This window comes from Centropristis striata, chromosome 17 (genome assembly GCF_030273125.1).
Source record: "Centropristis striata isolate RG_2023a ecotype Rhode Island chromosome 17, C.striata_1.0, whole genome shotgun sequence".
In the NCBI taxonomy this organism is placed as follows: domain Eukaryota; kingdom Metazoa; phylum Chordata; class Actinopteri; order Perciformes; family Serranidae; genus Centropristis; species Centropristis striata.
Window position 1 is genome coordinate 35,376,723 of NC_081533.1, and position 24,476 is coordinate 35,401,198.

At 39.0% G+C, this 24,476-nt stretch overlaps 2 protein-coding genes across 2 annotated transcripts; one reads left to right on the forward strand and one right to left on the reverse strand.

The window, feature by feature from the left end:
* Positions 1-1,399: 1,399 nt before the first annotated feature.
* On the reverse strand, positions 1,400-15,208 carry LOC131989135 (uncharacterized). Its single transcript, XM_059354330.1, has 18 exons — positions 15,197-15,208; positions 14,490-14,571; positions 10,755-11,096; positions 9,653-9,940; positions 9,433-9,561; positions 8,870-8,988; positions 8,310-8,429; positions 8,009-8,041; positions 7,374-7,505; positions 6,989-7,096; positions 6,710-6,829; positions 6,406-6,570; positions 6,097-6,204; positions 5,709-5,828; positions 2,993-3,133; positions 2,421-2,525; positions 2,204-2,287; positions 1,400-2,078 (listed from the first exon to the last, which is right to left on the reverse strand). The coding sequence occupies exons 2-18, from the start codon at positions 14,563-14,565 to the stop codon at positions 2,001-2,003; spliced, it is 2,268 nt and encodes a 755-aa protein (XP_059210313.1). The 5' UTR covers positions 14,566-14,571; positions 15,197-15,208; the 3' UTR covers positions 1,400-2,000.
* Positions 15,209-19,462: 4,254 nt separating this feature from the next.
* Positions 19,463-24,472, forward strand: LOC131989326 (Fc receptor-like protein 5). The gene is made up of 6 exons (XM_059354516.1): positions 19,463-19,493; positions 19,900-20,166; positions 20,896-21,138; positions 22,899-23,036; positions 24,223-24,293; positions 24,449-24,472. The coding sequence occupies exons 1-6, from the start codon at positions 19,463-19,465 to the stop codon at positions 24,470-24,472; spliced, it is 774 nt and encodes a 257-aa protein (XP_059210499.1).
* Positions 24,473-24,476: the final 4 nt, after the last annotated feature.

Here is a 24,476-nt window from a genome sequence, read left to right on the forward strand (position 1 = left end):
TAATGGTGCCCCGTTGCGAGGCATAGAGCATAAATGGGTGTTTCGGAATCCCAACAAATATATATACATATGATGCCTCACACTAGGCAACACAAATAAAAGTGGTTTTAGATGGCTATCATAATTATTAACAAAGATTGTTGATTATTAAAAACATATATATTTAAATATGGCTTGATTTAAATCAAGTCACCTTGAAATGGGGCACCGCTCTGTAAAACAGAAAAAAGACAGCCAATTAACCTAATTTAGTCCCATCACATTGCTAAACTACCAATTTGGAATTGTGATTTTTTTTTACTTTAAATAAAATAACATCAGAAATAAAATGAATTAAATTATTTTAAAATAAAATTAGATTTGGATTTTTTTCATAGGTGAGGTTGGCTTCATAAATCTTCAATATTAAAAAGGACAGCATGTATATTCCAAAATATATTTATTCTAAAAATCAACGTAAAAACAAACAAAATACACAATATCTAATCTAACAGATATTCACTGTGAAAATGAGAGTATGTGATGTGTATGCTTGTGTGTGTGTGTGTGTGTGTGTGTGTGTGTCTGTGTGTGTGTGTGTGTGTGTGAGAGGGAGAATGTGTATGAGGGGCATTTGATGTCAGCGAGTTCATGTCCTGTTAGAAACTTTTTAGTTCTATATGTAAGTAGTTATTTTAAGGTGAACCCTGCTGCTATTCATGACCTTTGGTTTTGAAACCTAACCTTAAGTTGTTCTGTATTACAGCGTTTAAGTTTTAAACAGTCACCAGTGTTCGTGACACATTTAAAACACTGACCGATATTTTGTTGGATGTCATACGAACCTCATTAATAAATTCTTCAAGAAATATTAATCTCAATCTTCTCCTCTTGAGGACGGTGTTCACCATAGTGATGGTGGCTCTGCTGCTGCTGCTGGTGGGACTGCTGCACTGTGGGAAACTCACAGTTACACAAAAATAACTGAGACTCTTCATCTGTTTTAACCTTTCTTTAAGTTTAACTGAGTTAAATGATGCATGAAGTTATTTTAAAAGGCGAGCGGACAGTTTTCTCAATAAATGTTGTTGTGTGTTTTGTTTTAGACTCTGCAGATGCTGGTGATAATTTGAGCTTCTCAGAGACGATGATGATGAGAAGCAGAACCAGAAAAATAAAACAGCTGTTTGTTTTTTTTGTGAAGTGCTTCATCATTTTACCTGCTCAGGACTCTCAACATTATTCATATGAAGTACTGTATTTTGACAGTTCTGCATTAGGTTAACAAAAAAAATATTAGAACTGTAACTAGCATTGGATGCTCTCCATTAGACTGAATGTATTTTATTAACAGAATTATTATTTTGATATACAAACTTTTCATCAAACACAAGATCGTTGATAACAACTGCATTTATTTACAAGGAAAAAATATATTTTTCAAAGGGACATTTCAACGTTCCTGACCAGATTTTTGTTGTTCGTCTCTTATTTAAAATTTATTTTTATGTAAATGAAAAAATATTGAGTGTTCAAAGTTAACAAAAGTTTTTTGACTGATTTAGCAAAAGCAATGAACAAATATCTATATATACAAAATTGTCTTCACTCATACATTGTGAAATTATATCTCAAAGCTCAAATAAAAAAACATATTTGTAAGTTACATTTTTCAAAGGAAATATTGTTAAAAATAAACATCAGCTCATGAACTAGAGTTCCACAGGGTTAAAATCAAACATGTATTTATCTTGTTGTTTTTTTTATTTTAGAAAAATGGAGTAGGAAATTCAATAAAGGAAAACAATAAAGTACAATTCTGACAATAAAGAAATTCACTGAGCTCTCTATCCAGAATATAACTGACATGATGACTGTAAAGGCACATTTGTTACTTATTTTGCACCTCAAACTTGCTTTAGTTCACATTTTGATTTTGAGTTTAATTGTATCCCCTCGTCCATATTTTTTTTACATTTAATAATGTCATTTTTAGTGTTTATCAGTTTTCTTCTGAGGGATTAAAGTTGCTCAATGTTTTCAGCTGGAAGATCTTTCACTGGAGGAGGCTTCTTTGTATATTCACTCTTGAAAATTTTCTGTTGGTAATAGAAAAAAGAAAGTTGTTACTGTAGTTGTAGTGAACGTAAAACAGAAGTATGTGTGAGTGTCCATATACTTTTGGCCTTTTAGTGTTTGTCAGGTGTGTGATGTGATGTCAGACCTCTGTAGTGTCGCTGTAGAGGATGACCTCCAGCTGGTTTACAGCATTCGGATCTACATCCAAAGATGTTTTTCTCAAATCCACCTGGTCAGTGAAGAGATTGTGTTTGACATTATTATCTAAAGATCAGATCTGAAAACAGCTAACTTTACTTTACAAATGGTAAATAAATAAATTAGAACCATGTGACAAGATGATAAAATGAAGACAAACTCACAGTGGAAGTGTGTCCTACATAGAGACAACGATCCTCCAGTGTGTGTATGATTGTTCTGCTGTTGTTGAGCACCAAATGTAATTTCCAGCCTCTCAGTTGTTGGGGCTGTGTGAGAGCAATTGTTGAGGAGAAAAGGGATGAGACAAAAACAAAACAAATCACTGCAGTGGTCTTTGTGGTTATGTTGGTGTTTGGCATTATTTGTTTTAATTTTGTTTTATGACGAGAAAGAACTGGGACCAACTTTTCCATTCTCAACCTTTCTTAAACATGCTTTCAGCAGGTCATTAGTTGGTTTGGATGTTCCATTTAAAACTCTCCTCACACTTAGAGACAACCGTTCACTCTCTCATTCACTCCAACAGGAAATTTAGAGTCACCAATTAAACCTAGGCTGCATGTTTTTGGACTGTGGTAGGAAGCCAGAGGACCTGAGGAGAACCCAGGCTGACACGGGAGACTACAGGCCAGAGTCCAACCTGTGGCCTTCTGGCAATCTCTTGCAAGGCAATACTACTAATCTCTACACCACCGTAACCACCACAGTGTTCATCCACAGAAATAAAAATTACCTTGTCTGACTTGTTGATGAGACGGACAGATTTGCCCACCAGGTTTACATCATCTACAATGATGGTTTTCTTGTCTTGACTGTCCTGCTCCTGGGTTTTACTCTGAGACCCTTCAGGCTCCAGCATTATGCGATCCTCTAGCTGAGAGACACAACATGCACACACAGAAATTAGCAGCTTCCTGAGCTTCCGCCTTAGACAACACAAATTACAATATCAGCAGAGACAACTGGAAGCCTCAACATCCAGCATGAAGCAAAATGAAAAGTAAAAAAAAGTCACAGGTAGAGGGCAGGATCTCATTGGGCCATTTCACCGGAGCGCAGAGGGATATTGCTTTGTGTTAGTTCTTGTGGATTACGCAACGCGATATCCAGAGGCAGTGCCGCTGCGAAACCATCTCCGCAAAGAGTGTGGCGCAGGCACTGTTTCAAGTTACCTCCCGAGTCGGGATCCCAAAAGAGATCCTGACTGACCAAGGCACCCAGTTTATGTCACGAACACTGAGAGAACTGTACGGATTATTGGGCATCAAGTCTATTTGAACCAGTGTTTTCCACCCGCAAACTGACGGCCTCGTTGAGCGCCTGAATAAGACTTTGAAGTCCATGATCCGTAAGTTTGTGCACGATGATAGTCCTAATTGGGATAAGTCGCTAGATCCTCTGCTGTTTGCAGTGCGCGAGGTACCCCAGGCCTCCACAGGATTTTCTCCCTTTGAACTGCTGTTTGGCAGGAAACCATGGGGGGTTTTGGACCTTGTTAAAGAAAGCTGGGAGGAAGGTCCAAGCCCCAGTAAAAATGAAGTACAATACGTCCTGGACCTGAGGGCAAAACTCCACACACTGGGGCGGTTATCACGGGAGAATTTGCTCCAGGCCCAGGAACGTCAGCAGCAGCTGTACAACAGAGGATCTAAGCTAAGACAATTTTCACCGGGAGATAAAGTGCTTGTATTACTCCCATCTTCAACCTCCAAATTACTCGCCAAGTGGTAAGGACCTTTTGTGGTCACACGACGAGTGGGTGATGTCGATTATGAGCTTGTGCGATCTGACAGGGGAGGCGCAGATTTATCACCTCAACCTCCTTAAAGCATGGAGAGAGGCTGAGTCTGTTTCCCTGGTGACGGCAATTACAGAGAGAGATGAGTTGGGGCCAGAGGTTCCAAAATCGGCCAATCCTGCCTCGCTCCTTTGTGAAAACCATCTCTCACCGTCCCAGAGAACAGATATTGCCAGGTTGCAACAGAGTTACGCTGACGTGTTCTCCCCCCTGCCAGGATGCACAAGTCTTATTCAACACAACATTGAGACTCACCTGGGCGTGACGGTGCGTTCACAGCCCTATCGGTTACCTGAACACAAGAGAAAAGTGGTTCAGGCAGAATTGAAAGCGATGCTGGAGATGGGGGTAATAGAAGAGTCCAACAATGCCTGGTGTAGCCCCATCGTTCTTGTAAGCAAGAAGGATGGGTCCATCTGGTTCTGTGTGGACTATCGCAGGGTGAATGATGTTTCACGGTTTGATGCCTATCCAATGCCCCGGGTCGACGAGCTCCTGGATCACCTGGGCACTGCTCGTTTTTTCACGACACTGGATTTGACCAAGGGCTACTGGCAGATTCCCCTATCTCCAGAGTCCAGGGAGAAAACGGCCTTCTCCACTCCATACGGTTTGTACCAATTTGTTACACTTCAGTTCGGGTTGTTCGGGGCCCCAGCCAGATTTCAACGCCTCATGGACCGCGTGCTGCGTCCACATGTTGCATATGCTGCCGCCTACCTGGATGACGTAATCATCCATAGCACCACCTGGGCGGAGCATGTGCAGCAGGTGGCTGCGGTGCTGGAGTAACTGAGGCAGGCGGGGCTCACGGCCAACCCAAAGAAGTGTGCAGTTGGACGGAGGGAGGTACGGTATCTGGGGTACCACTTGGGCGGCGGGCAGGTGCGTCCACAGGTAGAAAAGACAGCTGCTATTGCAGCCTGCCCAAGGCCCAAGACCAAAAAAGAGGTACGGCGGTTCTGCATTTAATAAAAGTAACCTGAACTGTGATTGTACTCCGTGTCCTACCTGCTGAGGAGAGAACTCACGGTGGCTCAAACTACGCCACATATGCATAAAAGCATTTCACATGTATGTATGAAAGCATTTCACATGTATGTCTGAAAGCATTTCACTTGTATGTATAAAAGCATTTCAAATGTATGTATGAAAGCATTTCACTTGTATGTATGAAAGCATTTCACATGTATGTATGAAAGTATTTCACATGTATGTATGAAAGCATTCCACTTGTATGTATAAAAATATTTCACTTGTATGTATGAAAGCATTTCACATGTATGTATGAAAGCATGTCATATGTATGTATGAAAGCATTTCACTTGTATGTATAAAAGCATTTCAGTAGTGTGTGTGAGAGCACAATATTTTAGTTGTATGTATAAAAGCATTTCAGTTGTGTGTATGAAAGCTTTTCAGTAGTGTGTGTGAGACAGCATAACATTTCAGTAGTGTTTGTGAACGCATTTCACCTGTTTGTGTGTGAGGTTTTTACTATAATGTGTGAATGTGTTTTGTTTTATGTGTGTGTGAATGGCAATTTTGACTTATGGGCTATACGGCTCTTCATACGCGTGCGTGTGTGTCCACATACTTATGTCCAAAAAGTGTACTTGTATAACATATGTGATATGTAGTGATGTCAGACCTCTCCAGTGCTGCTGTAGAGGGTGATCAGCAGTTGTTCTCCAATGCCCCAGGATTTCTGTTTCTGCCACACCAGGTCAGTGGAGGGATGTTGTTTATCAGAATGATCTGAAGACCAGATCTGAAAAAAACAAACTTCACCGATTACCCTACAAGTGGTTATTTGCAGATGAAACCCTCCACTACCACAAGACGAAATGTCAATGTCAATGTCAATTGAAATAAAATTCCATTTGGTTTCATGTTTTCCTTCTCTCATTTCACTAAATTCAAACTACGGTTGAAAATTTGACAACCTGCAATGAGTTTCATATATGATTGGAGACAAACTTAAACAAACAGAAAAAATAAAAGAGGGAAAGTTACAAACAATACTGGAAAAAACTCACAGTGACAGTCTCTCCAGACTTGATTTTCACTGAGTTGGGAAATTTGTACATGATGGGTTTTCTGTTGTGGACTTCTATGTGTAATTCCCAGTCTCTCAGTTGTTGTTTCTGTAGGAGGGAGATCAGGTAGGAGACAGAGGATTAGATGAAGAGACATTAATGATTTTAATGTTCGTAATTAGGTGTACAGTATTTTGTACAGCATGTGATTCAGTTTGCCAAAAATGGTTTCTATCACTGAACACACTTGTACATGTACTACATGCTCCTATATAACTTCCGCAGTGTTCATCCACACAGCAGCATTACCTCTATAGAGCTAGAGTTGTTCCTGAGACGAACATAATTGCCCTCCATGTCAGCCTCTTCCACCATGATGTGTCCTTTGGCAAAGTCCAGACTGGTAAAGGAACTGTAGTTCTTCTTGTACTTTTTCTGAGAGATATCAAGCTCCAGAGCTTCTCTAACCTTTAGCTGAGAGGGAGACACCAGACAGACAGATAGACCCACACACTTACAGATATTCAACTTCCTGTCCAGATAACAGACAGACAGATGGATGTGATGTGATGTGATGTGATGTGATGTGATGTGATGTGATGTGATGTCAGACCTCTCCAGTGTTGCTGTAGAGGTTGACCAGCAGCTGTTCTCCAGCGCCCCAGGACATCTGGTCTAACCACACCAGGTCAGTGGAGGTGTCACCCCCTTTAATAGAACCTGCTGCCCAGATCTGTAAAGAGCAACTTCAGAAATTTACCATACAGGTGAAACATTTTCCCGACAGAGCCCCCATTAACTGCAAGTCAAAATGTCTGTAATCTGAATACAATTACAATACAAATTGGAAACAAAGACAAAAAAATCAACAAACACAATCCATTAAACTCACAGTGACAGAGCTTGCAACCTTCAGTTTGAATTTCTTCTTGAATGAATATTTGATTGGTTTCCTGTTGTTGACCTGTAAATGTAATTCCCACTTTCCCATGGTCTGGTCCTGCAGGAGGGAAGTCAGGCAGGAGATAGAGGGAGAGACAAAGAGACACTGATTTGGCAATTGCAATGTTCACAATAGTTTGTGTGACATAACTTTAGTGTAACAAAATACTTTGTACAGTATGTGGCTCAATTGTTATAAGTCTTTGTGCTGTCATGGTAGAATAACTATCTGAGTTTGAATGGGTCATTGGATTATCTCTGGATTTACTCTGTCATTTCATAGCTTACTATACATTATCATAAATCAGTGTTCATTAACACATAAACAACATTACCTGTTCAGAGTTATTGCTGAGACGGACAAATCCGCCCTCCAGGTCGACCTCATCCACACTGATGTGTCCCGGGGCAGAGTCCTGACTGGCTGATCTGGTCAGGGTTTGATCCTGAGGAGGAATATTTGCAACCTAAAAAGACAGAATTTGTCACATTTGTCAGCACCACCCATGGCAAGGCAAGTTTATTTGTATAGCACTTTTCAACAACAGGGCAATTCAAAGTGCTTTACACAAAACATTAAAACCATTAGAAAGAGACATATGTTAAATGACATTCAAATATAAAAATTTAAGACTGAAAACGAAAAGATAAAATATATTATTTTGAAATTCAAATATCAAAGGAATACAAGTTACAGTGCAGCATTACTGAAAGGCAGTGGCAAAGAGCCACACTAAGACTGCTCAATGTTGCAAATGTGATATCAGTTTGTATAGAATGTGTTTTTGTACTTTCAAATTTGATGAACAACTAGCTTATGGTTTTAACAAGATATATAAAAGTTGTGGCCATCTCTGCACTCAATGTACTGTAATAATGCTGATTAAAGTAAAGTGAGTTTATTGCTTTGTACAGGACACCTCAGAGTGTGTTATAACACTGTTATTACACTTATACCATGAGGACTCACCCAAGAGTTGGACTGAGAAGCTTTTTCCTCTGCCTGGTTTGAGGGAGAATGTTGCAAAGAAAGAAGTATTCTTTTGTTAAGACACATTGGTAAACACGACATCAAGTCATCTTAATCAGACTCTGGAGCACTTGAGATCTGGGTCCAGTTTTTTTTTATTATTATTTTTTTCTATAGCAGACAAAAGTGACTTCTAAAATCTTTGTATTCAATAATATGTTTCCTTAGCACTGTCTGCTGACATACGGGTCAATGGGACGTTCAACATTAATTAAAGAAAACTATTGTATTTAAGGCTGACCTCCTTGCATTTGATCTCTGGGTCATCTTTAGACTTTTGATATTCGGTCCTCGGAGGCTCCAGTTTATTCTCATTTCTCTGCTTTTCATCTTTGACCTGCAGCTGGACTTCATTTTTTATCTGGGAACAGAGAGAAGATGAAGAGAAATTTAATAAAATATACTGAATAAATAAAAGAAGTAGTTCAAGTTTCAATAAACTAATGATTATGATTTTTGATGTGGAAAAGGACAATAATCTCAGTCTGGACTCAGATCCTGGATCTGGTCTTAGTATGACTTTATATTTTAAACTACTGGAAGTTTGATCTTTGGCTGATAAATAATTAAATAATGTGTCTTGAAACTGATACTAGTGTGGATATTATTAAAGTGCAGATGAACCTCATTCTTCATTCCCCTGTCCTCCTTCATCTGCTGCTCCTCCCGGAGAGATTTAAGATGCAGTTTATCAGAGAGTTTGAGCTGCTTTTGTTCTCTTCTTAATTATTTTGTGAACAGTTTCTGTTTCTTGATTAAATTTTTTTCTTGCTCGGGTTAAACTTGAAACTCTTTACTTACTTGTTTGATCTTATCTTCCTCTTTTTCATTTAAAGGCTCCTTTTCTTCTTCAGTGTCAAACTGATCTTCACTTTTCTTTGTTTTAGAGCGTTTCTTCTCTCCTTCTCCATCAGTTTTATCTATGAGGCAGAGGCAGTAGAAATAAATTATTTAGGATGTCACAGCATATGAGAGATGAGTTGGAAATAAAACAACACACTAACACATTTTAGTAGACAATAATTGTTTGAAAACATTTTTGACAATATTTGACATTTCAATCAAATTTAGTTTACACAATTTTACTTATAATATCATACATTTTCTCAAAAGATCAGAAGAAATTACATTTATAAAGCACTACAGTTAATTTGTGACCTACTGATTTTGTCTTGTCTACATTTCCACAATAAAAAGAAAAGTAACAGAACAAACATAATGATCCAAACACCAAAATGAAAACATAACTGTGAAATATTGAATTTTAATCAAGTCAAAATTAATTTAATTTAACCCTTTAGCACTAATATCACTATTTCATCCTAAAAAATCTGAATCTGAATAAAGCACTAGAGTTGACTTACTGGTGATGTTTTGTCTCCATTTCCACACAAAAAAGAAAACTGCAAAAATTAACAGGATGCAAAGTACCAGACTAACAGCCAAACCAGCGATGAGAGGAGCACAACTGGACCGGACGTTAAAGAACTCATCTAAAATGATAAAACACAATTTTTGTTATGAATATAACACTGATGTTTGAAACTTAAAAGACGAGGATATCTTAAAAATGATAAGCTTTACCTGCAACAGTGATGTGTGTCTCTGTGGTGTGGTTGGTGTCCTTCTGGTGGACTCTACAGGTGAAGCTGTTGCTGTGTCTCTTCTCCACAGTCACTCTGCTGCTGACAGTATAGAGGTCATCAGGACCTCTGACTGTCTCTGTAGGTCCAGCAGAGAGGAGCTTTCCCTCACCGTCCAGCCACAACACCTCAGGCTCTGGATACCAGCCAGAAGACTCACACTGGAGAACCACTCCCTCTTTGTCTCTATCAATCCCTCTCAAACTGATGATAGGTGAGGAAACAGCACCTGATAATGAGCAAAAGGAAACATTTATATGATAAACGTAGCTACTTTGCATCAGCATGTCTTCTCAATTCTTGGTATATAAATATTTTGGAAAGTCAGGTCTTTTTATTGTCTTCCAAAGCCAAAAAACACAACAGAAAACAACATCTACACATGGACTACAGATGAAACATAACTCTTTTACAGCATGTTGATTGATATCCATTATTAGAAATACCAATAAGTAAAGAATGGACTCAACGGTCTATTTGTATGGTGGAAAAAGTATCCAGATGCCTTACTTCAGTAAAAGTACTAACACCACACTGTGAAATGACTCCACTACAGTAAAAGTCCTGCATTCAAAACTTACTGAAGTAAAAGTACAAAAGTATCAGCATCAAGTAAGGGAAAGTAAAAGTACTCGTTATGCAGAATGTTATATATACATTCCAAATAAAATATTGGATTATTTGTATCGATGCATTTATGTAAGCAGCATTTTTATTTTGTAAAGATAGGGCTAATTGTAACGACTGTTATGAGGTATAATTAAAAAATAAATGTCTCATCACTCTAAATGTATCATGTTTTAAATCTTGGGCTGAAAGTAACTTAACCTGTCAGCAAAATGTAGTGGAGTAAGAAGTATAAAGTTACATAAAACTCAAGTTAAAGTGCAAGTAGCTCAAATGGTAATTGAAGTAAAGTACTTGAGTAAATGTTGGGTATAACTTGACCTGTTCCCTCAACAGCTTCCTCTATAGATGGTATCACCATAACCAGACTACACCAAAGTCCACATTGTACATATGGGTTATGTGTATCTACTTACCAACAACAAGCTCAACAACAGCGTTTATGTTCATATCTGGAATGAAGCATCTGTATCTGCCCGCATCAGAAGGTTTCACCTTGGAGAGTTTCAGTGATATGTTTCCTTTCTTCAGTTCATTGACAAACAGCGATGTTCTTCCTCTGTACGATGGGTTTTTTACATTCTGGAGGTCCTGACCAGCACGCCACACGTGGACGAACCTGGGCTTCAAGTCAGATCTCGTCCATTCCAACGTCACGGTGGCAACATCCACCGCAGGCTGCAGGTGACATGGCAAGATGACGTCCTCCCCAACTGGACCCACTATTGGCTGACGTGAACCAATTAACTGGACCTGACCTGGAAGTAAAAATCTTTTTATTAGTTCTGACTTCATTGGTTACAGCTGTGTAAAGCACAGATACACATAAATGTCATGTGAACCTATGCAGAGAATGGTGTAATGCAGGGGTGTCAAACTCAAATACACAGTGGGCCAAAATTTAAAACTTGGACAAAGTCGCGGGCCAACATTGATATTTATTGAAAAAATGGACCTAAACAACTTCAAACGAAACGGAACAAGCAAAGCTTGATATAACTTAATATTGCAAACATGCAAAATCGAATATCAAATAAAACAAACAAACACATCAATGGAATTCATTTCTTAAATAAAATTTAAATAAAAATCGTATGTCCCTTTATTTTATATGCGGCCTTCTTTAAATTTCAATTTAACAGTAATCTTTGTCCACAGGCTGAATATGAATGTGAGAATAAAATAACAATAATAAACCAAACTAGAAAATTTCTAAAGAAATTTTGATTGTCTGCTTGCCTCTGGCCCTCATACAAGTCTCTAGGACAAACAGTTCACTAGTTCGTAAAAGGGGGCGTGGCTAATCAAAAAGGGCGGGAATTTATGAAACATTGTTATGTAGAACTGGTAAATGATGAACCATCATCATGCATGACAAGTTTGAGGCAGATTGGACAATGTATGCTCAAGTTATAAGGTTTCATGTTTTATGAAGAAACGCCATGTCTGTTGAGTTACAGTTAACGGTTTTCAGTTAAAATGCCTGTGTTGGAGGAGGGGAGGTGCTTTGGTAGCTAAGCAACCACGTGGCCAGGTGGAGTCGACCAATCAGAGCAGAGCAATCAACTGAAATGAACTGACAGGTCCGCCACACTGAGCAGCCAGAGGTCGACAAACTGAAAATTCTGGCCTCGAACAGAAAGCATTTTTGGCAAAACAGTAATACCTATCATTGATCCGACTTCACTTTGAGCGTCCTGAGTTCTTCCTCAACGTCTACATGTATTTTTTTTTAAGAAAAATGAAAAAAATGGCTTTGTTAGAGCGATCTAAAAAAACTCTTACATCTCATTTTTTCAGATATCATCCTACGTTTTTAATATGGGAGCCAATGAGGCTCTTGGTGCGTGTTGGTGGCACTTCTCTGTGTCCTACTCCCAAACGATAACTCTGACAGCTTTACCAGAGGACAAATTTTCCTACGTTTCTATGTATAAATTATTTCTGTAGAGTGAAATTTGCGGCCTGGAGCGCAGTTTTCAAATGTATTTTTTGACAATTCTTTCTCTCCCTCTACACTCTGCGTGATGACATCACCACTCTAGACTCTCCATAGGGTTACATCGGGGGGATTTTTTTGACGTGTTTTTGCCCAATAATTTGAAAACCGTTTGTCGAAACCCTTAGAAAAGTCATAGCACACTTGTCATGGGCAAGCCCGTCGATTTGATACCTTTTTTGTGTATGTGAGACCAAAACTCTGGGAGGAGTAGTCGACCGAAAAATGACACGGAAGAAATAGTCCCGGTGAATAGTAGTTAGTGTGCTTTTGCAAGCAAGCACACAAAATAATAAACATGAGCAATAATAACAGATGCCTCGTTGCTAAGCCGTGGCACTAATGACCAAACAATGACTTGCAAAAGCACACTAATTGTTATTCCGTGGGCTTATTCTTATTTTTAATCTTCCGTTTCTTCCATGGTGTTTTTTCGGTCGACTACTCCTCCCAGAGTTGCAGTGAAGGAGAGTGCCTCGCTGCTCAGCCGTGGCACTAATAAGCCCGGTGAATAGTAGTTAGTGTGCTTTTGCAAGCAAGCACACAAAAAAAGCCCGGTGAATAACAATTAGTGTGCTTTTGCAAGCACACAAAATAATAATATCCTTCAATGAATGTGCAACCATTCAAGCCTATGCCTTGGACTAGCAAGAAAAAGTGCATAAAGACAACTTTAATTGTTGCTCAGTTTGCCTCACACTGATCTACTGTGTTCAAGCCAAAACACCAGCAGAGCATTCTGGGATTTGTAGTATTATTTGCGCTGTATAATACCGGCGGGCCAGCTCTGGTTATCAGTTGGTATGTTTTTTTGCGGGCCAAATATAATTATACTGCGGGCCAAATTTGGCCCGCGGGCCAGAGTTTGACACCTCTGGTGTAATGTGCAGCGATAGCTTACAGACGTGCCAACATGCACACCTTCAAAATCTCAACAACATACATAAAGCTATGGGTTACGTAAGCTGATTGCTTAATGCAACATCTTGTCAAACAGTTTTCCTTGTTTTTTTCTACATGATTTAAAGAAGTGTTTTTGTTTTGAGAGTACAGGACATTCCTCTCAAGACTCTTTATATCATTCCTCATGTGGTCATCTTTGAAATTAAATTAAGCATCGTGTTGCTAGCAGGAAAGTTGTAAATACTGTGGCTGCTTCAAAAAAGCCTTAACATATTTTTGTGGTGCCTTTCCCATATAAATGTTTCAATAACTAAAAAAGGCCAATGTCTATAAAGTTGGATCTCATCTCATCTCATCTCAGAAGCAAGCTGTTTGATCTTTGAAAATTTCAACTTATCAACTTGGAATTTCACGATATTATGTCAGTTGTACGCAAATTGTTATCAAATCAATCAGACACAAAGTCACATTGTAATTTATTTTGTTGTTGTGTCTCGTAAGACCAATATTGCATGTGTTTTCCCTCTGTTTTTGGTCTACACCATCTCTGCAACAGCCAAGGACAAGGACAAGGCCAAACGGCACCAGGACTGTGAGAATGGCAAGAACAATCATGGCAGACCCCTCTCATCCAGGTTTTAGCCATGTTCCAAATGCTCCCTTCTGGAAGAAGGCTTCGGCTCCCAAGAACTGCAAAAACCCGGCATCGCCTGAGCTTTCTCCCCACGGCCGCCAGGCTGCTCAACGCTAGCACAATACCCCACCAGGACTGAATGCACTGTTTGCACTCTGTTATTTATCATTATCAGTATTATCACTTACAGCACCTATCAATCCATTGCACTGTCGTCTTGTCATATCATGTCTTGTCTTGTATGTCCTTTCTGTCAACCACATCCATGCATGACTGGCTGTAAAAAATTCCAATTGTGTTTACACTATATGGCAATAAATTGAACCTTGAACCTTGGAGGGAAATTCCTGTCTCTTTAGCTGCAAAATGCTCCATTATGTTCAGCAGTCAGTCTCTGGCTGTGTATGTCATACAGTGTGTATTGGATTTTTTCAAATAGTGGTGAGAGTGAACCAGAACCGTTAAATGAGGACCGGAAAACTAAAATGAAGAATTATTTAATAAGAGCAATACTTTCAATTTCACACATGGTCATTTCTTTGCTTTACTCAATAACAAAGCCTCTCATTAAAAGCCTTATTGTGACTTTACATATTGTGTTTGTGTGGAAGTTACCTCTACATGAATGTGCAATGAAGAGATGGAAAACCAGAACACTGATGGTTTTGATTTGAAGGGACGGTCCTGCCATCTGGTCCTGAAAATGGAAAGAAACCACAATACATGATACCATTATTGTATGGAGAAAACTCTTTTGAACTATTGTTTTCTGCATACTATGTTATTGTCATACTGAAGAGACTTCAAAATAAAACAAATGTATTGTATCTTGTGTGGTGGCTTATTCTACCATACAATCCCCATCAGATCAGTACTCATATGCATATACTGTATCATATTATATTGCATGCATGCTAAATCATTTTCACATAAATCATAATCCACATCCATGTCACAGAGTTAAACAGACAGACCTGGAAAGTTAAATTTGTTTTAATCTACACATTCACTTTTTGTGGTGGCAAATATGGTTTCTTAATTAATCTAAAATGTATTTTTTCATGCCAGATTTGTGTTATAATTTAACGTATGCTCGAATGGTTAAATCAGAACCATGTCTTATCATGCATGTAAGATAACAAAGCCTTACTGTTGAGAGTCAAACATCAAAACAGAATTGAATGACTACTCTACTACGATTTTAAACTATATTCTTTTACACACAGTGCTACTTCTATTCTGGAATGTGAAAGTACCTTTTAAAATAAAAGTTGAAACATACAGAAGAGGCAAAAATGCATTTAGAAGACGACAAACTGTACCTGCTGCGTGAGGCGGCGATTGTTTCATCAGATTTGCGGCCAAAGTCTATAAATCATTAGATGTCTGCTGACCTGAACTCACCCTGTTCAACTGCATGAGAGTGATGCATTAGATTCATTTTGCAGGTGCAAATGATGGAAAAACCGCCAAATAACTGCAAAATTATGTTCAACATTATAATAACATAAGAAAATTCATAAATGAATCAGGAAATAAGTGCAGCTTTTAACACTGTGTGGTGATTCTGTGTTTGTTTTTCACAGTGAAGTTTGAATGAGTATAAAAACATCTGAACTTTGAGCCCGTTGCTAGGTATCAGATCAGCAATATAATATTATAGCTACAATAAAAAACACCTGGAGCAATAACAATGTTTCTTTTATGTCTTAGCAACTTGGGAAAGGCAAGATCTGCTTTCTTGCTGCAGGGGGCAGAACAGGACTGTTGAGTAACTTTTGGTTAGAGATAAGAGGGAGTACCCTGAAAATGATGTGTTTTATGTAGGTTTTCCTCCTGGAGAGTATCTTTATTATAATATCTTATGTCTTTCTTATGTCTTATCTTATGTCTTTTGTTGCCGTGGTGAAAAATAACTCAGCACTTCTACTTTAGTGCTGTCCTTAAGTACAATTTAGTACTTAAGGTAGTTGTAACTACTTTAATTTTGCACTAGTTCATAATTCAACTCAAGATTCAAGAATATTGTCTGCATCTTAAAAAAAAAAAGTTACTTTGAAGATTTGCATATTTCTCTTCTTTGCTATGGAACAGACACGACCCCATTGCCAGATGAGCATTGATATATGATTATTAAGCAAAAGTTCAATACCACCTGTTTTTTAAACTGTTGCCTTCTGTAATATAATGGAAAATTATGGTTACAGTTCATTTTAAAAGGATGAATGGAAGTTTTGAGTTTGTAAATGGCCCTCCACCACCCCAACCACCATCCATCCATTTTCTTCCACTAATACAGGGCTGGGTCGCGGGGGCAGCACACTAAGCAAGATGTGGTAGAGGTTTGTTATTATTCCAACCTGACCTCACAAAATTTTGTGAAATTACCTCCACTTCTTAACACAGAATTCCATTCTGGTGGCACAAAATGTGTGAAAATTACGCTCCACCAACACAGAGCGTTCTGAATATATCACACACATCATTATACATACACGTATGGTATAAAAGGCTGCAGTTTCTGTGAATTTAGGCTCCAAAAAACTTCCTGGTTAGACGTTATAAAAGACAGTTTCAACAGTAAATAAATATACCGGAAATGCCTGAAGTGACGTGAGCCACGTAAGTTAAATTTAAAAAAAGTTACGTAAAAAAACCATGTGACAACAAACAAGTGAGCCACGGAAGTTACGGAAGTTGCGTAGACAATGTAAGTTACCTAAAAAGTTTTTGTTTTCACATGGGACAGGAACCTCATTCTCCTGGTGAAAGTCCTCCGTTTGTTCGACCCATCCTGCCCCGAATGTGAGACATTGGCCATTTAAACTCCTGTCAACCATTGACGCCTGAAACTGTCTGGAAAACCTCTGGGCAATTTTAAAATAAGCCCCTAAAACCTGAAGTTTTTCTGGAAATTCAACAGAAGTGTCAACGCTTCTACTAAATAATAGATTTTTCAACCTCTGTAGCAGATAGAAATGAAATTCAAAAAATATTTGCACTTTAGAACATCAGAAAAATCAGACCTTACCTAACTCAACAAGCCACTCAACTCCTGATACAGGCTGTTGTCATCTCTAAACTTGACTACTGTAATGCCCTCCTGACAGGCTGCCAGCCTGCTCAGTAAAACCGCTTCAGATGATCCAGAACGCGGCGGCGCGTCTGGTCTACAACCAGCCTAAAAGGTCACATGTCTCACCGTTGCTCATTGAGCTCCACTGGCTACCTGTTGCAGCCCGCATCAAATTCAAATCTCTAATGCTGGCCTACAAAGTTGTCTCTGGTACTGCTCCTACCTACCTGAACGCCCTGATTCAGACATATGCTACCTCACGACCGTTGCGCTCTTCCAATGAACGGTTCTGGCTCTGCCCCCCGTTGGTCCAAGGCAATCCAGACTCTTTGCACTTCTTGTTCACCGCTGGTGGAACCACTACCAGTTCCTACCAGAGCAGGGGCGTCCCTCTCTACCTTTAAAAAACTCCTGAAGACCCAGCTCTTCAGAGAGCATCTTCTCTCCTAGACCACATGATAAGTCTACTCCTCAAAGAATTGTCACTAGCACTAATAGCTCTTATTGCACTATACCTTGATTGTTTGCTTTTACTCTTCCTGTAAGTCGCTTTGGATAAAAGCGTCTGCTAAATGACTAAATGTAAATGTAAATTTGAGAGCTTATACAAATACTACAAAACGACGTATCCGCTTTCCAGGCTTCAATGGGTTAATACTGCGTCACTGAGTGGGGCTGTTAAACCAGGGAATCCTTGTGCCCAGCACAAAAAAGGATCCCCATTGACTTTACATTGGCAAGTAATTGTCGCACATTACGTGCAACCAGCACAGAATTTCTGTTTTAAGAGGTCGTGGTCATTTCACTTAATTCTGTGAGATTAGGCTGTATTATTCAGTCAGCACAAATGTTGTTGGATAGCTATATTGACCCTTTCTATCCAACTTGCCATTGTCAACGTACTCCACCTGGATAGTAAATACTTCTTCAACACTCCACATTACAGGATGTCCCCTATGGCGTCATATTTGAGTCAAACACATCTGCACGCGGATTTATTTCGTGTCGCGCGCAGATTTCAACTGCTGCGCGCAGCACTTCGCGCACATATTCAGCAACCGAGTGAAGCAGATTCTCCCCCGTGCTCGCTCGCGGTGGAGCTCTGCTCGCGCGGAACGAGGACATTTGACACATTGGGGGCGGGGCCAAGGCTGACCCCGGGCCTCTTATGATTGGTCATTTTCCAGCCCTCCACGTGGGTGCCTTTTCAGTTTACTGCTGACAGCTGGTAGCGGCGGCATCATCTAAACGACAACAACGGTTGTTTCATGACGTTCACGACCACAACTCTACGCTTAATCACTGGTAATAAAAAGGTTAAAAAATGCTGTTTCTTGTTTCTAAATGATCATACAGTATCTCCGCAGTCCGTCAACACACACCGGACCCGTCTGGAGCCGACAAGAGCCTCTTGTTAACAAGCCGGCCGACCTCGTTAGCGGCAGTTAGCTACAGTTAGCTCTGTAGCAGTACAGTGTGTATGTGCTAACAGGCTAACAGTTAGCTCTGTAGCAGTACAGTGTGTATGTGCTAACAGGCTAACAGTTAGCTCTGTAGCAGTACCGTGTGTATGTGCTAACAGGCTAACAGTTAGCTCTGTAGCAGTACAGTGTGTATGTGCTAACAGGCTAACAGTTAGCTCTGTAGCAGTACAGTGTGTATGTGCTGCTGCTGCAGGAGGTGTTCACTTAGCGATTTCTGTTTGTTTCATAGACTGTATATAAATAAACTTCAGGTCTGTCCCCGCCCATCATGACGTCTTCAAGTTGTGAAATACGTTAACCTGAGGTACTTTATTTTGAAAATATACTGGATGTTTCATTTTGTGTCTGTGTACGACTTCCTGTCCCGAACGATCTGGTCTGTGCTGAATTTATCACGTGGAGGGCTGGAAAATCATAAGAGGCCCGGGGTCAGCCTTGGCCCCGCCCCCAATGTGTCAGCACGGGGGAGAATCTGCTTCACTCGGTTGCTGAATAAGTGCCCAAAGATCAAAAAAGTGCACGCGGCAGTTGAAATCTGCGCGCGTGACACGAAATAAATGCGCGTGCAGATGTGTTATCGCTCGCGCGACTTTTGACTCAAATATGACGCTATAGCCCCACTGGTGTCTTTTCTTCAGCCTCCTCTGGCTGGTAAACACTATCATCTTTAAAACTCCCCATGTACAGTTTGTACCACATCGTTTATGTGCTGTGTCAAGACAAATCTGAGATTATTGTCCCCATTTATGCAGTCAGCAAGATAGCATAAATGGGAATGTAAGCATTACTCTAAGCTTTTTGTTTTATGGTAGCTACAGGGAGCTTTAGTCAACCGGACAGGTTGGGATGGTCGACCCCCCTCTCAAGTGGGACCTTATAACTCAAGACTGACTGACTGTTGAAGCCACTGTTACTCTGGTGCAGCTTGTGCATCATCAGAAACACACTGCACAGGAAGAGGAAGTTCCCACCGACAGTAAACTTAAGCTGTATATCAGTCAGAGACTCAGCCAGTCAGCCAAGACACCATGGAGGCTACAGCTCTCTGCTTCAGATCATGTGAGTACGGACTCTCTGGTTTTATTATTTATTTTATCAAAAAGTAACATATTCCTGCACATTGATGGCTGAAATACAATGTTGTGCCTTTATCTATCCAGTGGTGCTTGAATTAATTCTGCTGGGGACACAAGTTAAGAATCATTATACTCAGAATAGTGGTGAGTAACAAAGAAAACATCTTAATGCTGCTTTTAATGCTGCATTGTTCTCCACATTTAAAGATTGAAAAAAGAATGTTGAAATTTAAGCTGTGACTATATAGTTTGCTTTTCAGAATGTAAATTAATGCTACATTGCTCGTACACATGAGAATGTATTTTGCAAGAAGACTCCCTTTATCTGTAACTCTCATAGACTTCACACTCTTTCAGGTTTAGTTGTTACTTTTTGAGTTCTTTCTCAGTTGCAGATGCAGCTTTTCTTCATATCCGTCCAAACAGAGTGCAACACTTTGAGTATGAGTCCATCTCATTTCACTGTGAGGGGATCGCTGGTTCCACTCATTTGAGAGCGATAAGCAATACGAAGGAATTTGATCCAGGATGTCGAGTTAAGAAGACACCAACAGGGTCCACCTGCACCATCGATAAAATCTATCCAGAAGAGAGTGGAGAGTACTGGTGTGAGACTGGAGGAGAGAGAAGCAACAGAGTCAACATCACTGTCACTGGTACGTTTGTTGTTTCATAATCCACTGATAGTTCTCATCTAGAATGTTGAATATAAAAACTATAAAACTTATAAGAATAATGCAAAATATGCACAGGATAATTAGAATATGTGAGGATGCTTAGTGCCCATTTTAGAGATTCTTATTATTGTTTATTAGTATGCAAGTATTTCAATGAGTGCCATATTAAGGGTTAATTCCATTTATCGTTTTTGTAGACCCAAAACAATTTGTATTCTGAAGTTGTAAAAATGCATAGCTTATATACAGCATTAAAAAAGATGCTTTAACCTTTTAGTCAACTCAAATGTTTAAAGTCTATGGCACCTTAACCTCCTCAAGTCTCGTTTAGAGATATTTCTTCCTGTTATTTGCACTTGGGTCCTCGCTGGATTCTTACAAAATCATAATAAATGCTCATTATGACCTAGCAAAGTATTGTTGGTAGGGTAATTTAGGCTAAGTGAGGTGTTCTATCTTCATTGTCGGGCTCAAAATAAGGTTTACGGCACCATTTTTTTTCTCTTTTTTGGCCAACAGTGGTTCTATTGTTAGTAAAGGTTGCCAACCCCAGTACTAAACTGCATTTTCAGCTTTTTTGTTGTTGGTGTTGCTGCCGTAGGGATATATTACTTTGCAGATGATACTCTTTGATACCTTATTATTTTTTAATCCATGATAGTACATAAAACACGTCTAAAAATTCATTTTTACTGACATATTGTTCAGCTGGTCCTGTGATCCTGGAGAGTCCTGTCCTCCCTGTGTTGGAGGGAGACTCTGTGACTCTGAGCTGCAGAACCAAGCCTTCTACCAACCTCCCAGCTGATTTCTTCAAAGATGGCCATGTCATTGTGAAGAGTAGTTCTGCAGAGACGACCATTCAAAATGTCTCCAAGTCTGATGAAGGACTCTACAAGTGCAGCATCAGTGGTGTTGGAGAATCAGCAGAGAGCTGGCTGGCTGTCAGAGGTGAGACAAAAGTGTTACAAAACAAGACAAAGAAGGTATTTTGCTCATTGTTTGGCCCTTAAAAATGCAAATTACAGATAATGTTTCACATCTACTGTTTGACTAAAATGACTAAAATAGCATGTCTGGCTGGTGGAAAAAGTACTAATACTAATACGAGTTCTAATAAATGTGTCACTTCACTTTTAATCATGTTTTATGTTGAATCTTGATGTGAAAAGTAACTAAAGCTGGCAGCTAAATGTAGTAAAAAGTACAAAATTTGCCTCAAAATGTAAGGGAGTAGACGTATAAAGTCACATTAAAGAGAAATACTCAAGTAAAGTACAAGTACGTCAAAATTTACTTAAGTACAGTACTTAAGCTCCATGCAAATAGCACACCTTTTATGTAACATTTATGTTAGTAGGTGTTTAAATGTAGATGTTTTGTAATTGTCAAGCATTTGTGCATTATGAAAACAATCTCCCATACACAGTGTTATTAGGGCCTCGGGGCAATCTCCCCAGCACTGGTCCCATCCAGCAATATCTGTAGGGACCAGTGCTGCACTACTGTTATACTGTGGATTTCTTCTTCTTCCTCTTCCGGACGCAATTTCGTCCCGCTACTAGTCCTACAACTTGAAGAGTTGCAGGACAAATTATATATCAAAACGTGCAGTTTGATCGGGATCGGTGTGCTATTACTTTCCTCTACAGAATATGAATTTTCCGCGACTTACGTCGCGAAAAACTGCCCAGAATTTTGCATTGAAATGAATGGGAGGGCCGACAAAAAATGAGCGAAAAATAACAATAATTGGAGATTTTTAAATGTCTACTTCTCCGGTATAATTTCATCTAGAGACTCCATTTAAACTTTAAACAGTAGACACAAGTCTTGTGTATCGGTGTATTAATCCACGTTTCGATAGGTCATATAGTTTTTTATCAATCCCTGTTCAATGACCATGATCATTTTTGGAGAAATTCTGAGATTATAATGGGTGTGTATTGCATGGAATGTTCGTGTCACAGTGTGTGACATCATCGCCAGAGTGTAGAGGGAGAGAAGAAACTGTCAAAAAATAAATTTGAAAACTGCGCTCCAGGCCGCAAATTCCACTCTACAGAAATAATTTATACATAGAAACGTAGGAAAATTTGTCTTCTCCCTCACAATCCTCTGGTAAAGCTGTCAGAGTTATAGTTTGGGCGTAGGACACACAGATGATCCACCAACACCACCAACAGCCTCATTGGCTCCCATATTAAAATGCAGGAAGATTTCGGAAAAAAGGAAGATGGAACAGTTTTTTTAGATCGCTCTAACAAAGCTATTTTTTAATTTTTCTTTAAAAAAATCATATGTAGACGTTCAGGAAGAACTCGAGACGCTCAAAGTGAAGTCGGATCAATGATAGGTGGAATTTCTGGCCTCGAACAGAAAGCATTTTTGGCAAAACCATAATACCTCTCAATGTTCCAGGACATTAGCAGGTGTCAGTTAATTCTGTTGATTGCTTTGATCTGATTGCCTTTGATCTTTGATGTGATTACAGTTACAGATACACACACATGCACGTAAGCACGCACACTCCTCACACACACAGACAGTAACTTTATGTGATTTTAATTACACACACACACATTTTGAGGTTAAAGGGCATAGTTATAAATCTCTGAAGAATCTCATCATAGTGTACACACACCGGCAGTAGCCCCCGTGGCCCTTTCAGAATTTCCCCAGAGGAAATTTTCTAGTTTGTACTGTTACAGTAAACAAACATCCTGCCACCTCTGCATCACCTGGTGAAGACTCTCGCTCCGATGACTCCAACTCCTCTCACTTCCCCATCCTCTGGGTCGCTGTCACCATTTTCTTCATGGCTCTGGTGCTGCTGCTGGTGGGTGCTGGTAAGACAAGTTATGTAAATAAATAAATAAATAAGTTATGCCAAATAACCACATAAACAAGGAAGCTACTATAAATCAATTCCAGGGAGCATTGAAGTCAGCTTAGGTGATAAATCAGCTGAACTTCACGTTTCCATTAACAAGCTCAACCAATCAAACACTTCAGGTTATAAATAGTTGAGATTTAAGACCCAAAGTTGTGGTGAAGTTAATGGTCACCTCTAACACTACCCTCTTCCTCTCCATCTTTAATGCTAATATTACTGTATTTATCTGGCAGTGGGGGAATTTAGTCATCACAGCAATTGAAGATACAGAAACGGATATAAAAAACAGAATAAAGAATGTAAAATATAAGACATATACATACAGTCTATACATCTGATAGACATAAATTACTCATATGGCTGCTATTTGGCATTTATAATGTATATATATATATATATATATATATATATATATATAAATATATTGTGTTTGTTTTCCTGAGAGAACTTGGATGTTTTTAAATATTGCACATTAGAGAAAATATATTTCAGCATGTTAAAAAAGTTAAATAGGTTATGCAAATATATAGTATAGTATAAGTGTAAGAAATATATATATATATATATATATATATAATATAGGGCTAATATCAATAACAAATAACAAATATAACAATTCAAGTATTATATAAACCATGATATTTATTATAATAGTGTTTGAGCAATACAGCGGTGCAACGATTGGGGGAAAGCACCTACACTATAATATAAAAATAGTTATTATACTTATTATTACTTATTATTTAATACACTTTTAATTCACTTATTTGTTCAAAACGTATGTGTGAATCTAGTCTTTTGAGTAAAGCTCAGGAAAGAGTCACACGCTTGTTTAAGAATATTCTACTGTTCTCAAAAACTTTAAATATATTTTCTTTCCCTGTTTCTGTTTCTGCTTCTGTTTGCACCAGTTTCCTTCAGAACATCAGCATCACGCTCAGGTGACAACAAAAAAAATAGTGAGTAACTGTTACTGTCACTTCTCTGTGACAAATTGATCTATAAAATTACACTAAAATTAAAGGAAACTTTGAACCCAATAATTAAGACGAAATATTACCCCAAAGTGTGCACACCAGTAACCTGTCTACCAGCCTTCTGCTTGTGTATTAACTGAAATACATTTCCTCGTGTTTCAGCGTGTGGTGAGGACGCTGCAGACGATTCAGACAGTCTGACCTATACGGTCGTCTTCATAAAACCAAGGGAGGCAAAAGGTTTCTATGTTCTTATTTTTGTTTTATTCAACACGTGGTTACAAATGCAGCAAGTTAATTTAATGAGCCTGTATCGTCATTATTTTGAGAGACGGAGTTCTTTACGTAGAAATAACAATAAGACTTCGTGTTATAAACAATTCCTCAGGTTAACGTGACAGTTGGTGGTTGAGACG

Coding starts and splice junctions, on each gene's coding strand:
- LOC131989135 (XM_059354330.1), bottom strand. CDS start 14,565: ATGGCAGGACCGTCCCTTCAAATCAAAACCATCAGTGTTCTGGTTTTC. Junction 8,430..8,869: donor AGGAAGATAAGATCAAACAA/GTAAGTAAAGAG, acceptor CTCTGTTCCCAG/ATAAAAAATGAAGTCCAGCT. Junction 3,134..5,708: donor TCTACAGCAGCACTGGAGAG/GTCTGACATCAC, acceptor TGTGTCTCTCAG/CTAGAGGATCGCATAATGCT.
- LOC131989326 (XM_059354516.1), top strand. CDS start 19,463: ATGGAGGCTACAGCTCTCTGCTTCAGATCAT. Junction 19,494..19,899: donor AGCTCTCTGCTTCAGATCAT/GTGAGTACGGAC, acceptor GTTCTTTCTCAG/TTGCAGATGCAGCTTTTCTT. Junction 24,294..24,448: donor TCTTCATAAAACCAAGGGAG/GCAAAAGGTTTC, acceptor ACAATTCCTCAG/GTTAACGTGACAGTTGGTGG.